The 21,682-nt window shown below is 31.7% G+C and overlaps 1 protein-coding gene across 2 annotated transcripts; it reads right to left on the reverse strand.

The window, feature by feature from the left end:
* Positions 1-1,719: 1,719 nt before the first annotated feature.
* OPN4_1 (Melanopsin) lies at positions 1,720-21,118 on the reverse strand (the record flags this gene model as incomplete). 2 transcript variants are annotated; one of them, XM_012945481.1, is made up of 6 exons in its annotated part: positions 1,720-1,761; positions 9,100-9,398; positions 10,633-10,863; positions 12,202-12,396; positions 13,912-14,048; positions 20,904-21,118. In XM_012945481.1, the coding sequence occupies 6 exons, from the start codon at positions 21,116-21,118 to the stop codon at positions 1,720-1,722; spliced, it is 1,119 nt and encodes a 372-aa protein (XP_012800935.1). The 2 variants fall into 2 exon arrangements, with proteins under 2 accessions (XP_012800935.1, XP_051072230.1); XM_051212095.1 differs by lacking the exons at positions 1,720-1,761; positions 12,202-12,396; positions 13,912-14,048; positions 20,904-21,118 and adding an exon at positions 6,156-6,437.
* Positions 21,119-21,682: the final 564 nt, after the last annotated feature.

Here is a 21,682-nt window from a genome sequence, read left to right on the forward strand (position 1 = left end):
TACAGACGAAATACGTCTGCAAGCAGTAATTAAACATAGTTAGCCATAGTAAGTAGGTAACAAGTATACTGTAGAACAATTATTATAGCAGTTCGATTATAACGAATGTATGTAAGTATCAAATGAATGTTCTTCTAATGTAGCAATAACAAAAACTTAATTTATATTTATTTTATTTATTTATTTGAACACATAAATATTGGTACAAGAGGGCGCCAAATATATATGCGCCACACAAAACAATCAGAATCTGAAGAGAAGAAGGGAAAAAAAAAGAAAGGTAAGGAGCGTTAAAAAGAAGAACAATAACGAACAGATTAGTGTAAGATAGTGTAATAATAATAATAATAATAATAATAATGGGGGAAACAGAAACGTACAGTCAGAAGAAATCTTTCAGTTAAGGAAGATACAACCACATTTCATGAAGAAAGTAAAAGAAGGTAACAGCAAGATTGCCACTGTCTTCTATTCTAAGCCATATCTGATAACGTTTCTAGCCACTGTGTAGCACCATCTCTCGGACCCCAACCAGGGAGTCTCGAAGGACCAACACAAGCCAGTCCTTTGCAGCTTTCTTTCATATCACGACACCATGTCATGCACTGACCACCTCCGCTTCTTCCAACCAGTCCCAGAGTCGGCAAATAGTGCACGACGTGGAATTCTCTGGGACGACATTCGTAGAGCATGTCCAAGCCACCGAAGTCGATGTTTCAAGATGGTGACACTAATTGCATTATCGTCTCAGTGCCCGAACACACGATGCCGAACCTCTGCATTACTAACATGGTGTTACCACTGGATGTCAGCAATCCTTCGGAGACAGCGATGATCGAACACAGAGAGTCGTCTAACATCCTCAACTCGGAGAGACCAGGTTTCACAAGCATAGAGCAAGTTAGGAGTATTAGGTGTGTGAAAACTACTCAATGTGTCACTGGAAGTGATAAAACAACACTATTTCTTTTAATGAAAGTAAAAATTGATTTTACGAAAGTGGTTTTTAAAAATATCAGTTTTCGTTATTTCAATAATAATAATGATATTTTTAAAAACCACTTTCGTAAAATCAATTTTTACTTTCATTAAAAGAAATAGTGTTGTTTTATCACTTCCAATGACACATTGAGTAATTTTCACCCACCTAATACTCCTAACTTGTGAAAATCTTATAAACCTTCTAACAACTATAACATAATACGTCTTTCTAATTTTCAGTTCTATACATTTCGTCTTTCGTTCATTCTTTATGCTTTCCAAACAACTTCTCTGGTGATCTTATATACAGAAAACAAAAACACGTTGATAATTTTTGTCAATTCAAGCATTAATGCTCAGAACTTTTAATTATTGAACAATGAATTATCATTTTAATTAACAAATTCATTATATTAATCAAAATTTAATATAATAAATTCATATTCTTCTCCTTGTTGGATTTAAGCTCACATAGACAACAAATAATATGAAATTTCCACAAATTTCTTGTCTAACAAGTCTAACTGATTTATTTTCTATAAAATTTCCTACTACTTAGCTTCTACAGTTATGTTGTTGTAAACATTGGTTTACACTAGGAACCCTAATCAATTAAACATAACTATATATTTATATGAGCCAATATAATTAATTGAAAACTATAATTTCTAGTAGAAATTTTCCCATAAATTTTAAAGGTCAATAGTTTAATTAGATGTAACTGAAGTGTAAAGGAAACTATGGAATAAAACCAACTAAACCAGGTTTATACGTCAAACACTTAAAAAAAAAAAACAGAATATTTAATTTTTCTTTCTCTCTTTCTTTCTTCTTCTTTTTCTTCTTAGCAAACACTTTCATGGATACTTCTTTTGTTTAATAAATAAATTCATTGTTCCAAGTAAATTATCTCATGAGACGTATATATTTTGATAGAATTTAAATGACATTAAATATGTATTTTTTTCTTTGTTTTCACTTGAATAAATGAATTTAACAAAGAATACATGGTAATTTCGTTGATGATGCTTTTTTTCGTAAAACACTGAAGAAATTATGCTTTTTCTTTAATGGTTGAGATCATGAGTCAATTAAAGCTAGATCACAATGTAAAACGTGGAAGCACTAGACGGTTATTTCGTCTTATTGTTGAACTCCTCAGTAGTGCGCATCCACCATCTCGCCTTGCGAGATTTGAACGCAAGACTTAATGTTTTGTTTGATAGTTAAATTAATTCATATTATAAATATTTTACCAAAATTAATAAGTTGTATCAACATGCAATTAAAAGGTGATCTTATCAATTTATTTTATTAAATGATTATGTAAGAGACATGTCTTACGGAATGTCGACATTAATTATGTAGTTGGAATTAAAAATATTCTTTTTTTATTGATAATGATTTGTTATTTCTTGATTGTTTTCTTCCATTCTATAAATTATTCGTTTTTCATAATACAGTTTCTTTTGTTTTATTTTGTTGTGCTTGATTTTATTAATTCCGCCCGGAGCCCTTCTTAGGCTACTTCCGGTCCCAATCCCAGATATAGGAGGGTTGGGCATGGGGTTAGCGACACTATCCCGTAGAAAACTAACTCGCTTAAAAACGTTAACCGGAAAAACTAATTTAAACTATTTAAACTCTGCCCTGGAAGTTAGGTCTTTAATTAGAAGAACTATGACGCTTCATGGCGAAAGCCGAGTTCCTTCAGATGTCACGAGGCTGATGCTTTTTCTGACAACCAAAGCAATCAATAACTTAGGTACATGGAATGCTCGTACAATGTAGAAGACCAAGAGAGTCATGCAAATTACTGCAGTTGCTTAATTTTATTGCTTACTTAGAGTGACTACTGATACCATCTTACCAAGTTACTTGATTCCTTGTTATTGCTACTTTCATATTATAGAGTTTAAAAATTATTCATAATATTTACTATATCAACATAGATCTTTGTTACCTATTTCCAGTATTATAATGGTTAAAATAACTATTACATTAATCATTTCTCAATATTAAAGATGCATTTAATTTTCATGTATGTAAGAAAACATATTTTATGTGTTACTTACTTTTGAAATCCACTTGTTATGCTTACAAATGTAGCATATTACTGTGTTAATATACAAATACAAAAAGGTTTATATGAGTTTTGAAATGAAAATTTATTATAAACATTTCATTCTCAAAGCCGTTAATCACTCCAGTAATGAAAAATTTTATTATCTACAAACAATGATTTTTGAGTTGGTGTAAGTTAATAGATGTAATGAGAAAACTATCCATAACTGAAAGTTTCCGTAATTTTTTATGTTCCAAATAGCAATACAACACGCAAAGTTTAGTTTTTTTTATTTATCAGCTTATGATCCATGAAATATGCTTTCATAAAAGTCTTTTGAGTATACACGATCGTTTCTTGAAAAACACATTAGATCATAGCATCTAACGTTATTATCATATGATTAGATTTAATAAATCCAGACCCTCTCATCCGGTATTCTGATGTAAACTTAAGATGTCTGTATCACTGAGTACACATCACAGAAGCTGAGCCTAAACGGAGAGTATGTCATTTTACCGCCGGTAGACATGATGCTAGAATTTTTAAGTCTTACAAGTTAATTGATAAATCAAGAACATTGAATTTATCACGTTCTGCTGAAACAGCTGCCATAAAAAGATTTTAACTGAATTCATTCACCCATAAAGATACTTTGATCAATCTCGCTTTGCCTCGATAACCACGTTTATGAGTTTATGTTGTTTAGCTTTTATTTTTATGACATCATGTACAATTTATCATTTCTTATCCGAGCTGTATTCAACCAGCCAATTCTATCTTATTTCTAATTATTGCATTCTTTCATTCCTACAAACTTCTGTCTCCTTTCTTCTCTCAGTTTATTTCTCCTTATTTACTTACACGATTTATCACTTGTGGAGTACAGGCTGCTGACCAGAGATATCCAGCTTACTCTGTCCTGAGTTCTTCTTTTCAGTTGTTCACAAGTACTACTTTTCCTTTTGATGTCTGTGTTCATGTCCCGGAGCAGTGTAGTATTTGGTTTGCCTTTTTCTTTTTGACTTGAGGATTCCGAGTTGCAACTTGTCTCGTGACGCGATTTGGTGATTTCCGCAATGTGTGGCCGTCTGCGTTGTGCGTCTTTTCTTTATTTCATCTTCAGCTGGACGTTGGCTTGTTCTCTGACACAGTCGGTTGTTGCTAATGGTGTCTGATCAATCGATCTAGAGCATCTTGCATAAATAACTTTTTATAAGCATCTATACCTTTGTGACTATGGTTGTAATAGTTCTCCACGTTTTAGCTTCGAACAATAGAAATGTCTTGATGTTAATACTGAAAACTCCGACTTTAATGTTGCCTGGTACCTGTTTTGAGTTGCAGATGTTCACTAATTGCAAGAAAGCCGCCCTAACCTTGCCGACCCATGATTTCACATTAGAATCAGATCCCACTTGTTTACCTATGATGCTACTCAGGCACATAAAACTTGCGACCTCTTCCAGAACTTCACTATCATGTATGATTTGGTTGCTATTTATTGTTGTCTTGCTCTTTCCTTGTGAATGTTGTGGTCTATTGATCCAGTGACTTCTGTTACACTGGTTGTTTTGACCTTCATTTTTTGGTGTATATGGGATAGAAGAGCTAGGTTATTTGCAAAGTCCGAATTGTCTAGTTGCATTCAAGCTGTCCTTTGTATTCCGTGCTTTCCCTCAAGTGTAGGGGTTTTCATAATCTAGTTAACCACCAGAAGAAATAGAAAGAGGGAGTAAGAAACCTTGTCTGGCAGCGGTCCTCAATTATAATACATCTGTCAGATGTCCTCTATGAACCACATGGCAGTGTAGTCCGTCAAAAATATTCCGTATGATGGTGATAATCTTCTCAGACGTATCATATTGTCAAAGAACTTCTACAACGTTTTTCTACCCACACTATCAAACGCTCCCTCATAGTCAAAGAAGTTGACGTATAGCGATGAGTTTCATCCAATTGATTACTCTCTCTGTATATATATATATATATATATATATATATATATAACCTATACATTGGCAACCACTGAAACAAACCTTTAAATTGCTTCACAATTTTTTTTCATTTATTAATCTATATCTGCATACCAAACTCATTTTCAACAAACACAGTCCTCGTATAAAGTACGTGGATTGTTGTTAACCTTTACATTGTTATTTGTTTCTCGATTGTAAGTACATGAAAGAAATAAACGAGCAAAGTGGATTCCTATTATTCTGTAACGATCTTTGTCTTCTTTTTTTTCTATTTAGCTAGATAATTACTTAACTAATTAAGTATTTTTTCTTTTGGAAATATATTTTGTGTGGGCATTTAGATTAAAATATAACTGACTCATTAAACCGCTCATAACAATATTGAATATTTAAATGTATAATGTTCAAATGGATAACATCTGAATGTAAGCCGAATGATTATTACCAAATTGAGTGATTCTGTGAAACATGTGTAAACGAAAGATGGTTTTGAAGGTTTTAAGTTCTTTGAGTAGAACGGTTGAGTTTTGAAGCTTTCATTTTCTTTCCAGGAAAAATCATTACCACTTACTTCAGAGAGAAATTAACTATCCAATCATATTTAATGTAATCCAAATCATCAATAACTTAGGAATCCTAAACAAACTCACAATTCACACATGTTTTAAAGACTCTATATTACCATCTGAACATTTTAAGACTGACAGATATAATGACAGTGTAGCGCTTAGTTCACCACATAAAATTGAATCCGATGATTATTTATTGATTTTTCCGTGTATCACTTACTTGTTCACAATAAATGGCTATATGTAGCAAAATTTTCTGTCTGTATACTTCCATTTATAATCTATTCATTTAGCTAACTATTGTTAAGCATAAAGACGAACAGTTTGAGGCAAACGGCGAAACTATCGTAATTTCCCCCCTATCTAGCTATTTTTAGTTTGTATTCAAGTTAAAAATTTTAGCTAATTCTTATCTCAACAAGTCTGTAGACAAAACACAGAATAAATTATGAAGGAAATTATACAACAGATAAATCCTTGATTTATTACAGGTAAGCTTTACAAATTCATATCCTTTATTGTGAGTTCAAAATAACACAATAATACAAAAGAAAGCTATTTCTAGTATTATCAATGTGCATGCTAACTAAAACCTGTATTCATCAATTGAATTAAACTTTCATTACATAACCAACTCTAAGTTATAAAGTCTCCTAAATTATTTGTTGCTGTATAAATTATGTAGAAAATATACAATTGTAATTACTAAGAATTATTCTATTTTAAATAAAAGTTTTCTCTCTTTTAATTTGTATTGCTCACGTTATCATTCAATAGATATTATTCTATGATTTTGAATGTCTTTTATTAATTCCATTTCATTTCTTATATGGTCTAATTGCTCTAAAAAAGATAAATTCGAAAGTATTACAAACATAATCAAAAAGTGAATTAAATTCGAACTTATCAAAAACTTGAATAACAAACATAAAATTAATTAGATTTCTGATGAACAACCAGCTTCCTTTTAGTACTGGAGGTAATTTAATCCAACTTCAGATAATTATAAACTTTATTCTCAGTAAAATATTAATAAACTGGTTCAGAATAAGTCTGAATGATAATTCTTAGTGTAAATCAAGTATAATAATTGAATGTATGTCATGATTTAGAATAAGTTCTAAACCACATTGGCTTCAAAGTTGACTATTTCATAGGGTTTTGAGTGTTACAACAACAACAACAACAACAAAAATCCTCTCTGTAAAAATTATTCACCAAGTAATTTAGTTATAAGATAAAGTTACTGTAATATTTTTATGCATATTGGTACACATTTGAGTTGACTTATTTGTTAATGTTTTAGTAAAAGAAACATTCATACAGAGCTAATATTTGTTATACTATACTTAATACTTATTTAAAGTTAGTCAATTATCAGTTTAATCAAACAATTTCTTGATAAATAAAATGATTTTCTAATAATTGAATTATCTGTCTAAACCCTTACAGTTGCTTGTCTTCTGTGGTAAAAGGTATTTCGATAACTGTTTAATGAATGAAAATAATTACACAGATTGGATCCAGTTATATACTTTGATAATAATAATAATAATAATAATAATAATAATAATAATAGTAATAATAATAATAATGTTAAATTAAGTTGCTTCAAAATTAAGTAGGCGAAGACAATAACTTTAGGTAACATGATGTTTACTTGAACCATGCGATGTATTGACCGGATACGACTCAGACAATGTGGTCACATATTTACTTGCTGATATATTTATATTTGAAAGATAAGGCTCAAATTAAGCAAATTAAAGGAAAAGAAAAACAAAGATAATAAAGGAAAACAGTATAAACTATGAATAGCAAAACAATCATATTAGGTTACGTTTGATTTAATTACAAGTTGATTTTGAATTAAAGAGAATTTGAACTTTTTTTATGATTAATTCTGCAAAATAAATATACACTCTAAACAACATTTTTACAAAACCATAAAGACCGAGTTGTGATCAATCCTGTTGTTGATTTCAATTATGAGTTCGATGATAGAAAAAGACCGGTGTTTATCATATACTATTATTGGGTCATTTCACAGTTTGTTTTTTTCGACCTTTTTGGTACATGATCAATTATCCTCTACCTTTCACATCACGATTTCTCCTCTCAATGTATGTTTGTTCATATACATGTAAATTGATAAACACAGAGGGATGTGATTCAGGCTATTTAGGTTTATTGTGAAGCATGGACTACATAAATGATTTAATTATTCATTCAACACGAGGCTATTTGACTCTCCTTTGAATGCTAGAGTGATGTAGATGAGTATTTCAGATGCGAGAATCACAATATATGACACTAAATTGCGGTTTCACCGATTTATGATATTTGGTAGGTAAACTTCCTCCCCTCCAATCTTTCTTTTAGAGGCTCCATCTCATCTTTAGTAGTATGGTCTGTACACATCAGTTAGTTCTATTCAACAGGCCCTTTATGAAGCCTGTTTGTATTTATATAGGCCATCACTAGAATGACAGAAATGCTATCTGTCCATGTAGGCTTTCTATATACTTATCGTTCGACTGAACCATTTCTGTCACTTATGAGTAAATTTGGAAGTCAAAACTGTTTATTTGTTTCTTCTTCACGTGAAAGCCTACTGGGATTTTGGAGAAGGTCTTCGGTTTTGACGCATCTGTCCATGATGACATCCACATGCCATTTATAAAGGCACATATTTTTCATACCCTGACACTAACTTTTTGGTGATTACGTGACGTCCTTCCCCCTGAAATATTCTCTCTTTATTCGACGACATGACAGCTATCGCACTGTTTCGTGAATACAAATTTCCATGGTTGGAAGTCTTTCTAGAAAATAACTATGTTACTTAAATTTTGAAAGTAGTTTATCGTATTGTTAATATCAAAATTTAGCACAAATCTGTAACGTTAAAAATTCAAACATATTATCTAGCAGTTACACAAATGTCGACTGTAATATTGAGGAAATCACCATATTGATGAAATAAGTAAATTACTATTTTACTTTTCGCCCGTTCTTCTGTAATGTGCGTTTAAGTTGGATAGTCTGAAGAATTCTACAAGAAGCTCTAGGCTTAGTTTTTATGTTATTACTAGTTTACACGCGTGAGTAGCCATAATTTACACCACCCGTTGTCACAGTCAAAACATTGCCATTTAGATATTCTATACCGATCACGATAACGGTCCATTAAATCTTATGACCAGAGAGCTAGAAATTGATCGATACAAAAACTACATGACATCAGTTATTATTCACTAACTGATTAGTGGATTCTGAGTTGCTTATCAGATAAATTTTAATAGAAATTCGAATAAAAAATATGCTGGTAAACTCACGCTTAAATCCAAATGGGATATTTGGAATAAGAAGAAACCTACGTTAGTACTGTAATTAAAACAATTGACCAAGAGGCACTGGAGTTTAAAATAAAAAAATTAAACTAATTCAAAAATAACTTCAAAAAGACTATCACTAGTCATTTAAATAGCAGTAAAAGACTAACCAGTGGTTTAAATAGTCCTTGTGACAGTAATCTTTGTTGCTGCATGATTACGCTGCTAGTTTTTCGTATTCCTAAAGCGTTCTTGAATTTCCGATTAGTGAATGCATATAGAATTGGATTATAGATAGCTGCCATTTTAGCAAATATATGAGGCATTTCAGCTATTGTTGGTGTTAAAAAATATGATTGACCCATAATTGATATAAGGCAGACTATGGCATATGGTGTCCATGACATTAAATAAAATAAGAGAGAAAGTATAACGGATTTGGTAGCTTCAATATCTAAACGTTTTCTGTCTGGTTATAGGAAACAAGCAAAAAATATATATATGTTCAGTAGGTTTAATGATTTTACGTATATTTTGATCGTCGACAAAACTCACATTTGAGCGAATGTATATCTATTATAACAAGGTACTTAATTTCATTTCTTTTTTAGACTGGAACTTATTATTTAGTTAGGAAACTCAGAAAATTCATGTATCTATTGACAATTGCTTAACCTTGTGAAGTACCAACACTGTATATTTGGAAATATTCGACCACTAACTAGAATGTTTAAACGACTAGCAAAAGTTTGATTTTGATCATTAACGAATATAAGAACACAAGAACATACTCTCATCACTGTTAATATTAGAATAAACATCAGTATTACCTAAATAGACAGTATAACCTTTTGCTAAGTAAATATAAAAGAGAACAGTCTCTGCTTTCTGTTAATATCTTAACAAATTAAATTATTCTTCCGTAGGTATATTTGTAAATTAATATTAAGTTAAATTTTATAAATCATAAATGATGAATATAAATGGTTATCATCTGTTCTAAACGAATTGCTGGAGTGCATCTGATAGCCTCTTATACGTGTGTTTAATTATCTTTAAAAATGTCTAGTGATTTCTCATATTGATTTTTTGACGTACACTCATCGATTGACAAAATAATGGTAAACAATACCAGTGAGTTCAAGAATGATTTTTAATGGAGATCAAATCCAAAACATGCAAAATAAAACAGTATAATTCCAAACAAATCACGTATTATCTTTAATTCGACTAGACCTAAACTGAATATAGTGACTTATATATTATTAAAACCTTACCATTACCTTGTATTGCATATCCGTGTTGTATAAAACAATACTGTCATATTCAGAAATTTATTTTTCTTTAAGGGCTGAGTTGACTAGCCCTAATTTGTCAGCAGAGATAACTCAGTCATTGACGTTTAAGACTGCAATTAATCAGTCTCTTACTGGCATATATGTATCCTGTGCGAACAGCCTCGATAATGCTTTAAGTCACAAGCACTATAAATAGAGATGATGGTGGCCAGCGGTGGAATCCAGGACGTGCGTTTGAAGTGAACGGTTCAAGTCCCGAAATAAACATCAACTAGGGAGCAGGTACATCCAACTGACGAATCTTGAATAGGATTCCACCGCTGGACATCGTATTTACACCATAAATTCAATTTATTTCCCCAATTATTTCTAGGGCAAAAACTTTTTATAACAGAGTCTATTTACTTTGTATGGATTTATGTTGTTTCGCTGAACCATCACTAGATAAAGATATTATTACTATCCTTTCATTGTTATGAACAATTTTAAGTAGATTCACATAACAATATATGCATAAAAGCACTGGAAACGTAAAGCCAAATACATACATTCCACAACTGAATAAAAGATTAGGCATATCATTCGAAATATAATCAAATGTACATGATGTTTGATATCCTTCAAGAACGTAACGTCCTAAACACAAGTAAAATATGAAGCAATAAATATACTGACTTTATTTTATTATTTTTGACAACACTTCACTCTTAAACGCAAACAATGCAGAAAGTAAATTATGTAATTGGTTACGTAATATCTTGAAATTGAAACATGTATTTCAGTTGTTATTTTAGAAAAGAGAAATTTTACAAGGAATAATTTATAAAATAAGTATTTATATTTTTAATTTTGATTACATAGTTATTTTAATGTTTCTTGAAATGTTTGGAATGTAATATGCATTGCAGAATAGCTGTTTTGGAGCTATTCATTATTAAAATACGGATGTTTACTAAACAGTCAATAATAGTAACATAACCTCATAAATCCCTGAAGATTTTCTTGTAATGTATATTTATTTCATTTTATTACCAAGTTAATTTGAATAAATAAAGTATTCATAATTTAGAATAACCGCTTAACAACATAATTCTAATTAGATACATCTATCTACATTCTTAAACCTCAATGAGAAGATACAAGCCAAACAATACCAAGTGAATTCAAATTCACCCCATTGCACAAGCAAGTGGCTATCAGCATTCAGTAGCTGAGTGGATAACGCGATGGCGTTTGAAGCGAATGGTACTGGGTTCGAGTCCCAGAGTGAACATTAACTCAAATGCAGGTACATCCAGCTGCCGAGTCCCAAGTAGGACGAAACGCGCGTCCTGGATTCCACTGCTAGCCACTATCCATCATTGCTTACAAATAGCTTGCGAATTAAGGTAATATTGAGGCATACGCACAGTATGCACATATGCGAATAAGAAACTAACCAATTGCAGTCTTAAACCTCAATGGGAAGATACAAGCTAAACAATACCAAGTGTAGTATCTACATAAACATTGGGAAAATAGATTTGAATTTCGTTGTATCTTCCTCCAATTGGATAACATATTTGAGTGAATCCTCAATGAATTCATGCAATTTTTATAATAAAAAAAAACAAGCACTACATATAAATATATGACACTTTACAATATATTAAGTGACATTTATTTATTTATTTATTTTTATTCATTCACACACTGTATTCTTTGTAAACAAAACAACAATTAAACTGTAATTCATGTAATATCCAATGAGTATTTCTCGAAAGAAACCATGTACACCATTTTGAAACCATATTACGTATTTCCTTATGACATTTGTTTATATTTCTATTTAAATGAGTATGTTTTTTAAAGTATAGAATACATAATGTGATGATAAGTTAAAATGAGTTTTAAGATCTTAACTTATGACCCAGTTTAACCTAGATAAAATATGATGCGTAATGCCTGTCAAAAAAAACGATTATTTGAACTTACCATAACCAAAGAATGGAGGAATAGTCCATAATATTGACCATATCCATAAAAATCCTATAACAGTACAGATAATCAGAAAATTTTTCGTCTTATAGTTTTTAACTATAACTAAATAACGATCAAATGAAATTGCAGCAATAGTTGTTAAAGATAAAAATCCAAATGTAGCACTGATAAATCCATATAATTGGCAAGCTGAAAATAAAAAAAATATACTTCATAAAAGTTTATTTATATTTGGTATTGATTTAAACAAAATTTATATATTTTCAGTGAATTATTCCAAGTTCTACACATTAGACAGAATTCCCGGTTGTCATGTCTAAACAGCAAGACTAAAGATCCAACAGAGTCGATTTGTACATAATAAAAATGACACTTCCAGATATAAAAGTAGCAACCCGTATATTAAAGATGGATTGTTTAATATTTATCAAAATAAATTAATTAAAGTCGCTTATTTTTTACAGGCCTTGAACCCATTATAAGGTTTATGACTCACTATTACACCTAACGTTTTTTTCCAAAGAAATGCTCAATATTTTGACGAATCAAATATTTGTAACAAATATTTTCATTAGATCTAGTTTCCTTGCTGCCAGTTTGATATATAAGGATATGAAAGCCCTGAAATGTTCAGAATAAAGTAGAACCCCTTTCTATGCTATATATAATGTATGCAGTTTCCGACAAATCTTTGAGACTAGAAATAACAAAACACCATAACCTTTTTATTAGATTTACGTTTAAGGATTTAATTTTAGATTTAAAGTAGATTCTAGAGATATTTCATACTTTTACTGAGATTATTTTTAATGTCCCAATGGTATACTGTTGAATTAGAATTTCATTATACTTGATTTCATGACAATATCAAGGCAAAATTAAGTATTCAAGTGAAACTTTCATCAAGTAAATGGTTCAATATTTCAGAGATTCTAATTCATGAAAATATTTCTTAATAACGTCAATGTTTGCTAGGCATAAGAAATGACATTAATTACATTTTCAATCATTTTATTTCTGTTTGTAATGTTTTGATTGTGTTACATTTATCTGAACAGTTACAGTCAACCCATTTGGTCTAACTAGTTCTTTGTTCTATATAAGTACTATTGTGCTCCTTTTCTCTTTGCACGTTACCCCCCTCCTTTGATCAGTTATTTATAACTTAAAAATTCCAGAATCACAAAGCAACACATACATACATTTACATATTGATCTTAACAAAACCTATTTAAAAAATATTGAAAATACATATATTACCCAGAAAATGATTAAGAAAGAACAATGACTCTTCCTAATTCATTTCTATATATTGGTTGTTTGAATCTTTCCATTGACGTTTTAGACTGCAATTGACCAGTCTCTTATTGGCATATGTGCATTCTGTGCAGATTACCCCGATATTGCCTTAGATAACTAGGATTATAAGCGGAAATGGGTGGTAGCTAACACAGGAATCCAGAACGTGTTTCGTTTTACTTGAGACTCATCAGCCGGATGTATCTAAGTGAATAACTTGATGGCGTTTGAAGTGGATGGTACTGAAGTTGAGTTCTAGAATTGGTATTAACTTTAGGAAGCAGATAAATTTAGCTGACAAGCCCTAAATGTGATGAAACAACCATCCTGGATTCCACTGTTAGCCACCATGAATCTCTGCTTTAAATGACTGTTTCTGGTACATTCTACATATTCTTGGCATACCCACGCTTCCCCATGGCCAGTATTGATTGAAAGCAGCAATTGTCTTTAAAGGAAAACCAATCACTGCTGAAAATCCAAAATCAGAAATAGCCAGATTAATAATCAAAGCCCATTGTAGATTAATTGATGATTTTGGTCTGAAAACAACAAAGAGTATGTTCAACAGATAATTCAATAACGTTTAACTCACAATAAAACATAAATTAATACATAAAGTAAAATCATCTCAACAAACTTATTTTCTTTCACGGCATAATCGTATGACTTAACTTTTTAATTTATTATTATATTTTAAAATGCACGAAATCGGAGTATGACCGAGTTCTCTATTCGTGCTTTATTTTACAGCTATGTAGATTTATCTGACATATTATAAATAAGTATTATCCTTACAAATAGTGAATATATTATTTTATATCGGTAGTAAAACGAGAACTTTTCAATAAGCTGGGAAAATCTCTTGTTTTATAGTTTATTTATGAAAAAGCGACTGGGTCGTGAGTCCACTACTAAGCTATTCAAATGTCTGTATATTTCGCTGTTAAACATGAAATTCGCATTTATGCTGTGCGATACAGAAATGTTTCAGTTAATAAATCAGTTGTTAAAATACCTTCCTTTTTGTATTATGACTTATATTTGTTAACAGGAAGATAGAAAGCTTTCTCCAGTACTTCGGACTGCTTATCATCGATATGCGTATTGCTTCTAATTGAACAGTGACAGTGAATTTTCGATCATTGATTTCATTTGCTTATCACTTCGCACATTGATTTTGGACAGTAGTTTCGCTTCTTCAATGGCAATATGAATACTTATAATGACCAAAAATTCTTTAGTGAAATCTCTTTGTTAATAATTTGCATTTTAGAGTGAGTTTTATCTGTCTCAAAACTAACGGGTATAAAATACTTCAGCGAGACCACATTTTATGGAGCGTTGCTAAAGTTACCTAGAGAAAATTTGCCAACTTATCACTGTTGAAAAGGGCAATAAATTAGTGTGAGAAATTAGGACTACGATGAAGTGTTAAGAGCTGGAGTTAGAAATTACGATATTTATTACGTACTGAAATCAGCTATCATGCCCAGATGCTTTTGAATCATCTAAATGAATTAATTTCGCGCCAACCTCCAAAACATTCTATCTTTAATTTCATTGGGTCGTCCACAAATCATAGTCCCTTTAATACATCAACGAAACATCGACTACCATAAGTGTGAAAATAGCTTTTATGTCGGCAAATTTATCATGTATCAAAATAAGATGATTACATTATACATACTACTAGTGTTTACGCACTTAAAAATATCTTAACTATACGCTATGAATATAAAATCAGAAAATGTAAAATTGATTGTCAACATCCATTTTAAGGGGTGCGAGTAAAAGGATGATTATCAAAAAAGCCGAGTGGAAAATAGGGCACATTAATAAGGGTGACCATAAAAAAGGCTTTTATTATTTGAGATAAGCAATGGAAAGAGAAATAAAACTTGTAAGTGTGTGAGATCTACTCTATATATTTCATGTTCCATTACCTTCGTGATCAATCGAAGACGTACTTTTTAACATCTAGTGAAGAGTCTATTTTCAACGAATTTTGTAATTTTCCGAATTTGATGACAATTTGTAATTCTTATTACCCCATTCAATGTTATGTCATACCTATATTTTGAACAGCCAGTGGAAAATTTTTGTAAAGGGAGGTTTGTGTGTACTGAATTTTAGACAGAATAAGCGTTCGATAGACAATAAGTCAACAATTATCTCTCACACATCGGTTTTATCTTATTATTTTACTTTTCGGTCACTATGCAAACTTATTTTTGACCCTTGGAATTATGTACTACTCCTTATATTTCACGACAGATTACTTTAAAATAATATCGTTGAAAGTAAATTTTTCTTCACTGAATTATCTTTAACTCTTCTCAAATCATAATTTTTCAGAATATTTTGGTTATAAATAAATCGAAGAAGAGAATACTGAACCTTTGGTTAGTTATGTCACTGAACGTCACTGACCATCGTGATGTCAGCTCAAAGGTGATCTCCTTATGATACTAATAAAATTTGCCAATTTACACCACATAATAAGCCACTTCTCAATTAAAATGTAATTTGTCAATACTACGTTTACAAGTAGAATATTATATTCTAGGATTATTAATTATTTGCAACACAATAATTATCAAGACTGTTCTGCTGTAGGGCTTTAACTAAATAACCTTTTTTGTGTCTAGTAAACTTTTTGACATTTCACTCATCAAAAAATACTTATTGTTTCAAAGTTGTGGTACTCCATGTTTGAAAAGTTCGAGTTTAACTAATCAGAAAAGAAGACTGCACGTGGACCCCAACCCATCATGTCGGTAACTATTCAGCCTATAAGGGAGATCTATCAATATAAAAAATGGCTGTCTGAAAAAGTAGTACTAAATAACATGACTGGAGTAATAAGAATTACAAATTGTCATCAAATTCGGAAAATTACAAAATTCGTTGAAAATAGACTCTTCACTAGATGTTAAAAAGTACGTCTTCGATTGATCACGAAGGTAATGGAACATGAAATATATAGAGTAGATCTCACACACTTACAAGTTTTATTTCTCTTTCCATTGCTTATCTCAAATAATAAAAGCCTTTTTTATGGTCACCCTTATTAATGTGCCCTATTTTCCACTCGAACTTTTAGACACTGACCACTGTACTAATATGAATAAAAACTGTTGTCATATTCCTGATGTTTTAAGCATGTGTAAAAAATGGAACATCTGAGTTTTCCTTCCTTTTTAATTGTCACCTTCGGTTAAATAATGTATTTATTTATCAAGGAAGCTGAAATTTCAATGACCTAGATTGCTTTCTTATCTATATTCAACATGTCGATAATTGAATTATCACTGTTTAAATGCATAATTTATTTGAAAATGTATACATGTTCAACAAAGTTGCTTATAAGATAATAATTATTACTCTTTTAAATTACACCAATCCTCATGACCCAAGAATTTACAGGAATTAACACAAAAAACATTATCACTGCTATTGGTAAAAACTACTAAATCAAGATAAACATTATAATTATCTCAATTGAAAATTTATAGAATAATGTTTCATTGCTAACTGTAAATTAATATCATTTCTTTGACTTAATTAAACATACTGTTTACAATATGCTCAAATACCTTCTAATTCCCAATAAATCTTTACTTATTGAATAAGGCATTAATTTAAATCCTAATATCGTTATATTAAAATACTAAGTTTTGTTTTCCAGCAGACTATCGAATGGATTATCAATCTCTTTATGATAGCTTACTTCAATAATATTGCGTGATTTTGACTGGATAACTCTATTTGGTAATATTTTTTATCATGAATTATGATCCATCTATGAGAAATTGAAAATTGAGAAGCAGTAAACAACTATTTTGTCTTATAATCATAGAAGGGTTTTGTGGATATTATAGTAATTTAATAGTTGAATTCATGAGTCAGTTGAAGCTAGACCACCGTGGAAAACCTGGAAGCATTGGACGGCCGTTTCGTTTTAGTTTGGTATCCCTAAGAACTTGTAAAGTTTGTTATAGCCATGATACCCTTTGACTATGGAGTGAAACCTGAGTGCTTGGTATTTCCAACTTGAATTAAATTATAACAACTTTAAAATCGTTTAGCACACCTGTTGTGACCTCACGGTTCAATCCGGTCACAATCACATGCCTTTTAACTCGACTAATTCTGTTGTTTAATAACAAAGAAAATAAAAATATCTGAGAAGCTTTATTCTGAAGGCCGAATCCATCTGTACATAACTCATAGGAATATACATGCATTTCTATACTGACCCAAACAAGAATAAAGGGACCGTGATTTTAAATACTTTACTTAAAAAAACCATGGCTAAGATTGTATTTTTCACGAATCGATTCAACCATGTATTTGACAAGTCAGTAAACATCTACTTATAAGGACTGTTTTGATAGTTCAATAAATGTTTTCTAATGTTAATGCTGTTGTATTTTGACAGAAATCTTTGAAAATAATGCTAAGAAGAATTGTAAAATAATTTATCGTGGTATGATTATGTTGTATATTGCATGAAATAATGAAAAAGATAACAATTTGAAGTTGGTAGTATGTTGTAACACGACAAAAGTTTACAAAAATATTATATGAAGTTACTAATAGTTTTTATCCTCCTTCAGGAAACATCATTCACAGTCGGTATATAGCATTCTTTTTCACTGGATATTTGGCCTCTGTATTGCTTTCATTAACTTATTATGACAAAACTTCATCAGTAGCAGAAGTTTGTAGTTTACGATAATGATAGATATTGCTAAATCTTTTTAACAGTAAAATAATACACTTTAATTTTGTAATATCATTTTATTTGTAAATGAGATAATATCTATGAATACCTGTGCCTCGACCCTCCGTAAGTCTAGAAAGTTGTACGAATAAAAAATTGTTAAGGAATCCATAGAATGTCCTAAACGCTGGTATTCCTTTATAAACCAAAGGACAAAAAGAAGAGGAAATACTCCTGCACTATGGGAAGACAGTACTGTCGCATCATTAGTGGAGGACGACTTTGGTAAGGCTCAAGTGTTCTCAAACTAATTCAGCGATGTATATACCATAGAAGCACCCTTCCCGTCAGCGCATGCAAATCCCCCCACACATACACTGGATAGCATGACCATTAAGGAACTCGATGTCTTTGGTCTGCTAAATAAGCTTGACGTAGGTAAATTCACGGGGCCCAGTGAATTGCATCCTAGACTACTAAAGGAATTATCTAACTTCGTTGCAAACCCTTTAAGTATATGCGTTAATCTATCCGTAACGCAGGGTCGTTTACCAAAAGACTGGAAGAACGCCATAGTAAGTCCTGTCTTCAAACCAGTTACGAAACATAAACCTGAGAATTACCGACTCGTTAGCCTAACTAGTGTGGTTATTAAAATCTCAGAAAAGATTATTCGGAAGGATCTGTTTAAGTACCCCAATGAAAACCGAATCTTTTCGGAGAAGTAGCACGGTTTCATAATAGGTTATTCTTGTCTCACTAACTTATTAGCGGCTCGTGAAAGCTGGTGCACTCTTAAGGACCAAAAGCTACCTGTAGATGTGGCCTTCATTGATTTCAGTAAAGCTTTTGACAAAGTTCCGCACAACCGGCTGTTATATAAGTTAAGAAATGTCGGGATTGGAGGCAATTTATCGATGTGGATAAAAGACTTCTTAGTTGGGCGTCAACAAAGAGTAAGGGTGAACTCAAAGTTATCCAGCTGGGAAACTGTGCTTAGTGGAGTGCCCCAGGGTACAGTTTTGGGGCCAGTGCTATTCCTCTTGTATGTAAATGACCTTCCTTGTCTCCTATCATCATCGGTCTTGCTATATGCTGACGATGTCAAGATATGGAAAACAATACGATGTAAGAGTGATAGCTTAGAACTTCAAAATGACCTGAAGAAGTTATCTGAATGGTCTCAAACATGGCAGTTGCCGATAAATACTTCCAAGTGTGTTGTGATGCATATCGGTCATCAAGGTACGGACACATACACAATGAATAACACTGAGCTACCTGTTGTCCAAACACATAATGACTAAGGAGTCATCGTTAGCCAAGACTTAAAAACTACTGCACACTGCCGTGCAACAGCCGCCAAAGGTTTTAGAACTTTATGGTCAATACGTAGGGCTTTTAGTCATGTCGACGCTAAGACGCTTTTGACTTTGTATAAAGTGTTCGTACGTCCTAAACTTGAGTACTGCATACAAGCGACTAGCCCCTGCTTAAAAAAAGACAGTGAGCTTCTGGAAAATGTTCAGAGAACGGCGACTAAGCTGATTCCCAGAATAGCGAAGCTTCCGTATGATGCTCTACTGGTCACGCTAAACCTTTTCCCGTCGTCATATCGTAGAACTAGAGGCGACTTGATTACAGTTTTCAAATTGCTTAGTGATAAATTTGCACCTCATATGCCCTCATTTTTCTTTCCTTCCAAAACAGAGGATTTACGAGGACACTTCAAAAACGTTCACAAGCCCAGAACAAATTACTTGTCATCTGACTATCGACTTTCCCAGTGAATCATCAACGAGTGGAATTCATTACCTCAGCACGTAGTTGAGGCTCCCTCCGTCGACTCTTTGAAAAGAAAGTTGGATCACCTGAGGCCACCATTGCCAGGACTAACACAGGCCATCAAGCCTCCTGTCCTTTCCAAACTGAAACTGAATTGTTGACTATTTTACATCGCAAAGTTTATGTTGAATTACATGTATATTTATAGTTAGAAAATCTTTTGGAAACAGACATCTTGGTGTTGTTGTTGTTGTTGTTGTTGTTGAAAATTCATATTTTCCTACCATTTTAAACAAAATTGAGACTGTGAAGGCAGAGTTTCGAATAAAGATAACAATTAAATGACTTTCAGTATAGAGGTATGGAGAATACTAAGATTTTGATTGAGATCGTGAACTGATTGATGTTACAACACTATTGAAAACCTGGAAGCATTGGACGGCCCTTTCGTCCTATTGCGGAACTGCTCAACATTGCGCGTCCACGATCCCGCGGGCGTAATTCGAACCCAGGGACTTCAGTCTCACGCGCGAACGCTTAACGTCTAGACCACTGAGTCGGAATCCAACAGTGTTAATGTCTAGCCTCAACCACTTCACGAAATTGCACGACTATCTTCCATTGTATTGAGGTAGATACTTTTCTCTACCTAAAATGGATTAGCTCCACTATTCACAGCTTCCCACTAGAACTTCGAGAATTCCCTCAGGAAGTCAGTCACTAGTAAGCACATAATATGATTTACTTGAAATAATCATTATCCTTCCTAGAATTAAATTAAGAATGACAAATAAACCTTAAAATTATATTCACATTCTTTTCTAATACCAAATTTTTCTTTATATAATACAAATATATCATAAATGTAATAAACGTAACTTACGTTAAAAACACAAATATTACAAATAAATTTGTTATTGTTCCAACAATTCCAATTAATGCAACAAGTATTGAAATGAAATAATTATAAATAGGATCTGGTTGTGTATAACTAGTCCAATGACTCAACATTATAATATCTGAATCATAAATATCAACTTTAATCATGGAGAATGTTCGATTAAAATATGATCGTGTAAACTTTTTTATTTCTGACATAATAACTTATCTAAAGTAAATTTAAACAAAAAAATTAAATTAAGGGGGAATATTTGAAATTGTAAGTAAACAAGTAAAAAAACATGACCAAAATAAATTCACTTGGTATTGTTTTACTTGAATCTTCCTATTGATGTTTACGACTGTAATTAATCAGTCTCTTATTGACATATGTGCATACTGTGAGTACTGCCTCGATATTGCCTTGATTCACAAGCATTATAAGCAAAGATGGATAGTGCACAAGCAAGTGGCTATCAGGACTCAGAAGCTAAGTGGAAAACATGATGGCGTTTGAAGCAACCGGTAATGGGTTCGAGTCCCATAGTGAATGAATAAAAATATGAAGAAATAAGTAATTGTATTAAATGAAAGATTGAAGGAAAACATTTTTTCATAATTGTTTATTAAAACAAGAAAAAGTGGTTAATAAAAAAAAAGACTCCTTTCATCCTTGAAGTTGTGACATCGTGAATGTAAACATATTTTTATAATGGTAATATTTATAGAAGTAGAATTTTGAAGAGCGTATGGAACTCAAAACATCTGACAATTAACGTCAAA

Source organism: Schistosoma haematobium, chromosome ZW (genome assembly GCF_000699445.3).
Source record: "Schistosoma haematobium chromosome ZW, whole genome shotgun sequence".
NCBI classification, from domain to species: domain Eukaryota; kingdom Metazoa; phylum Platyhelminthes; class Trematoda; order Strigeidida; family Schistosomatidae; genus Schistosoma; species Schistosoma haematobium.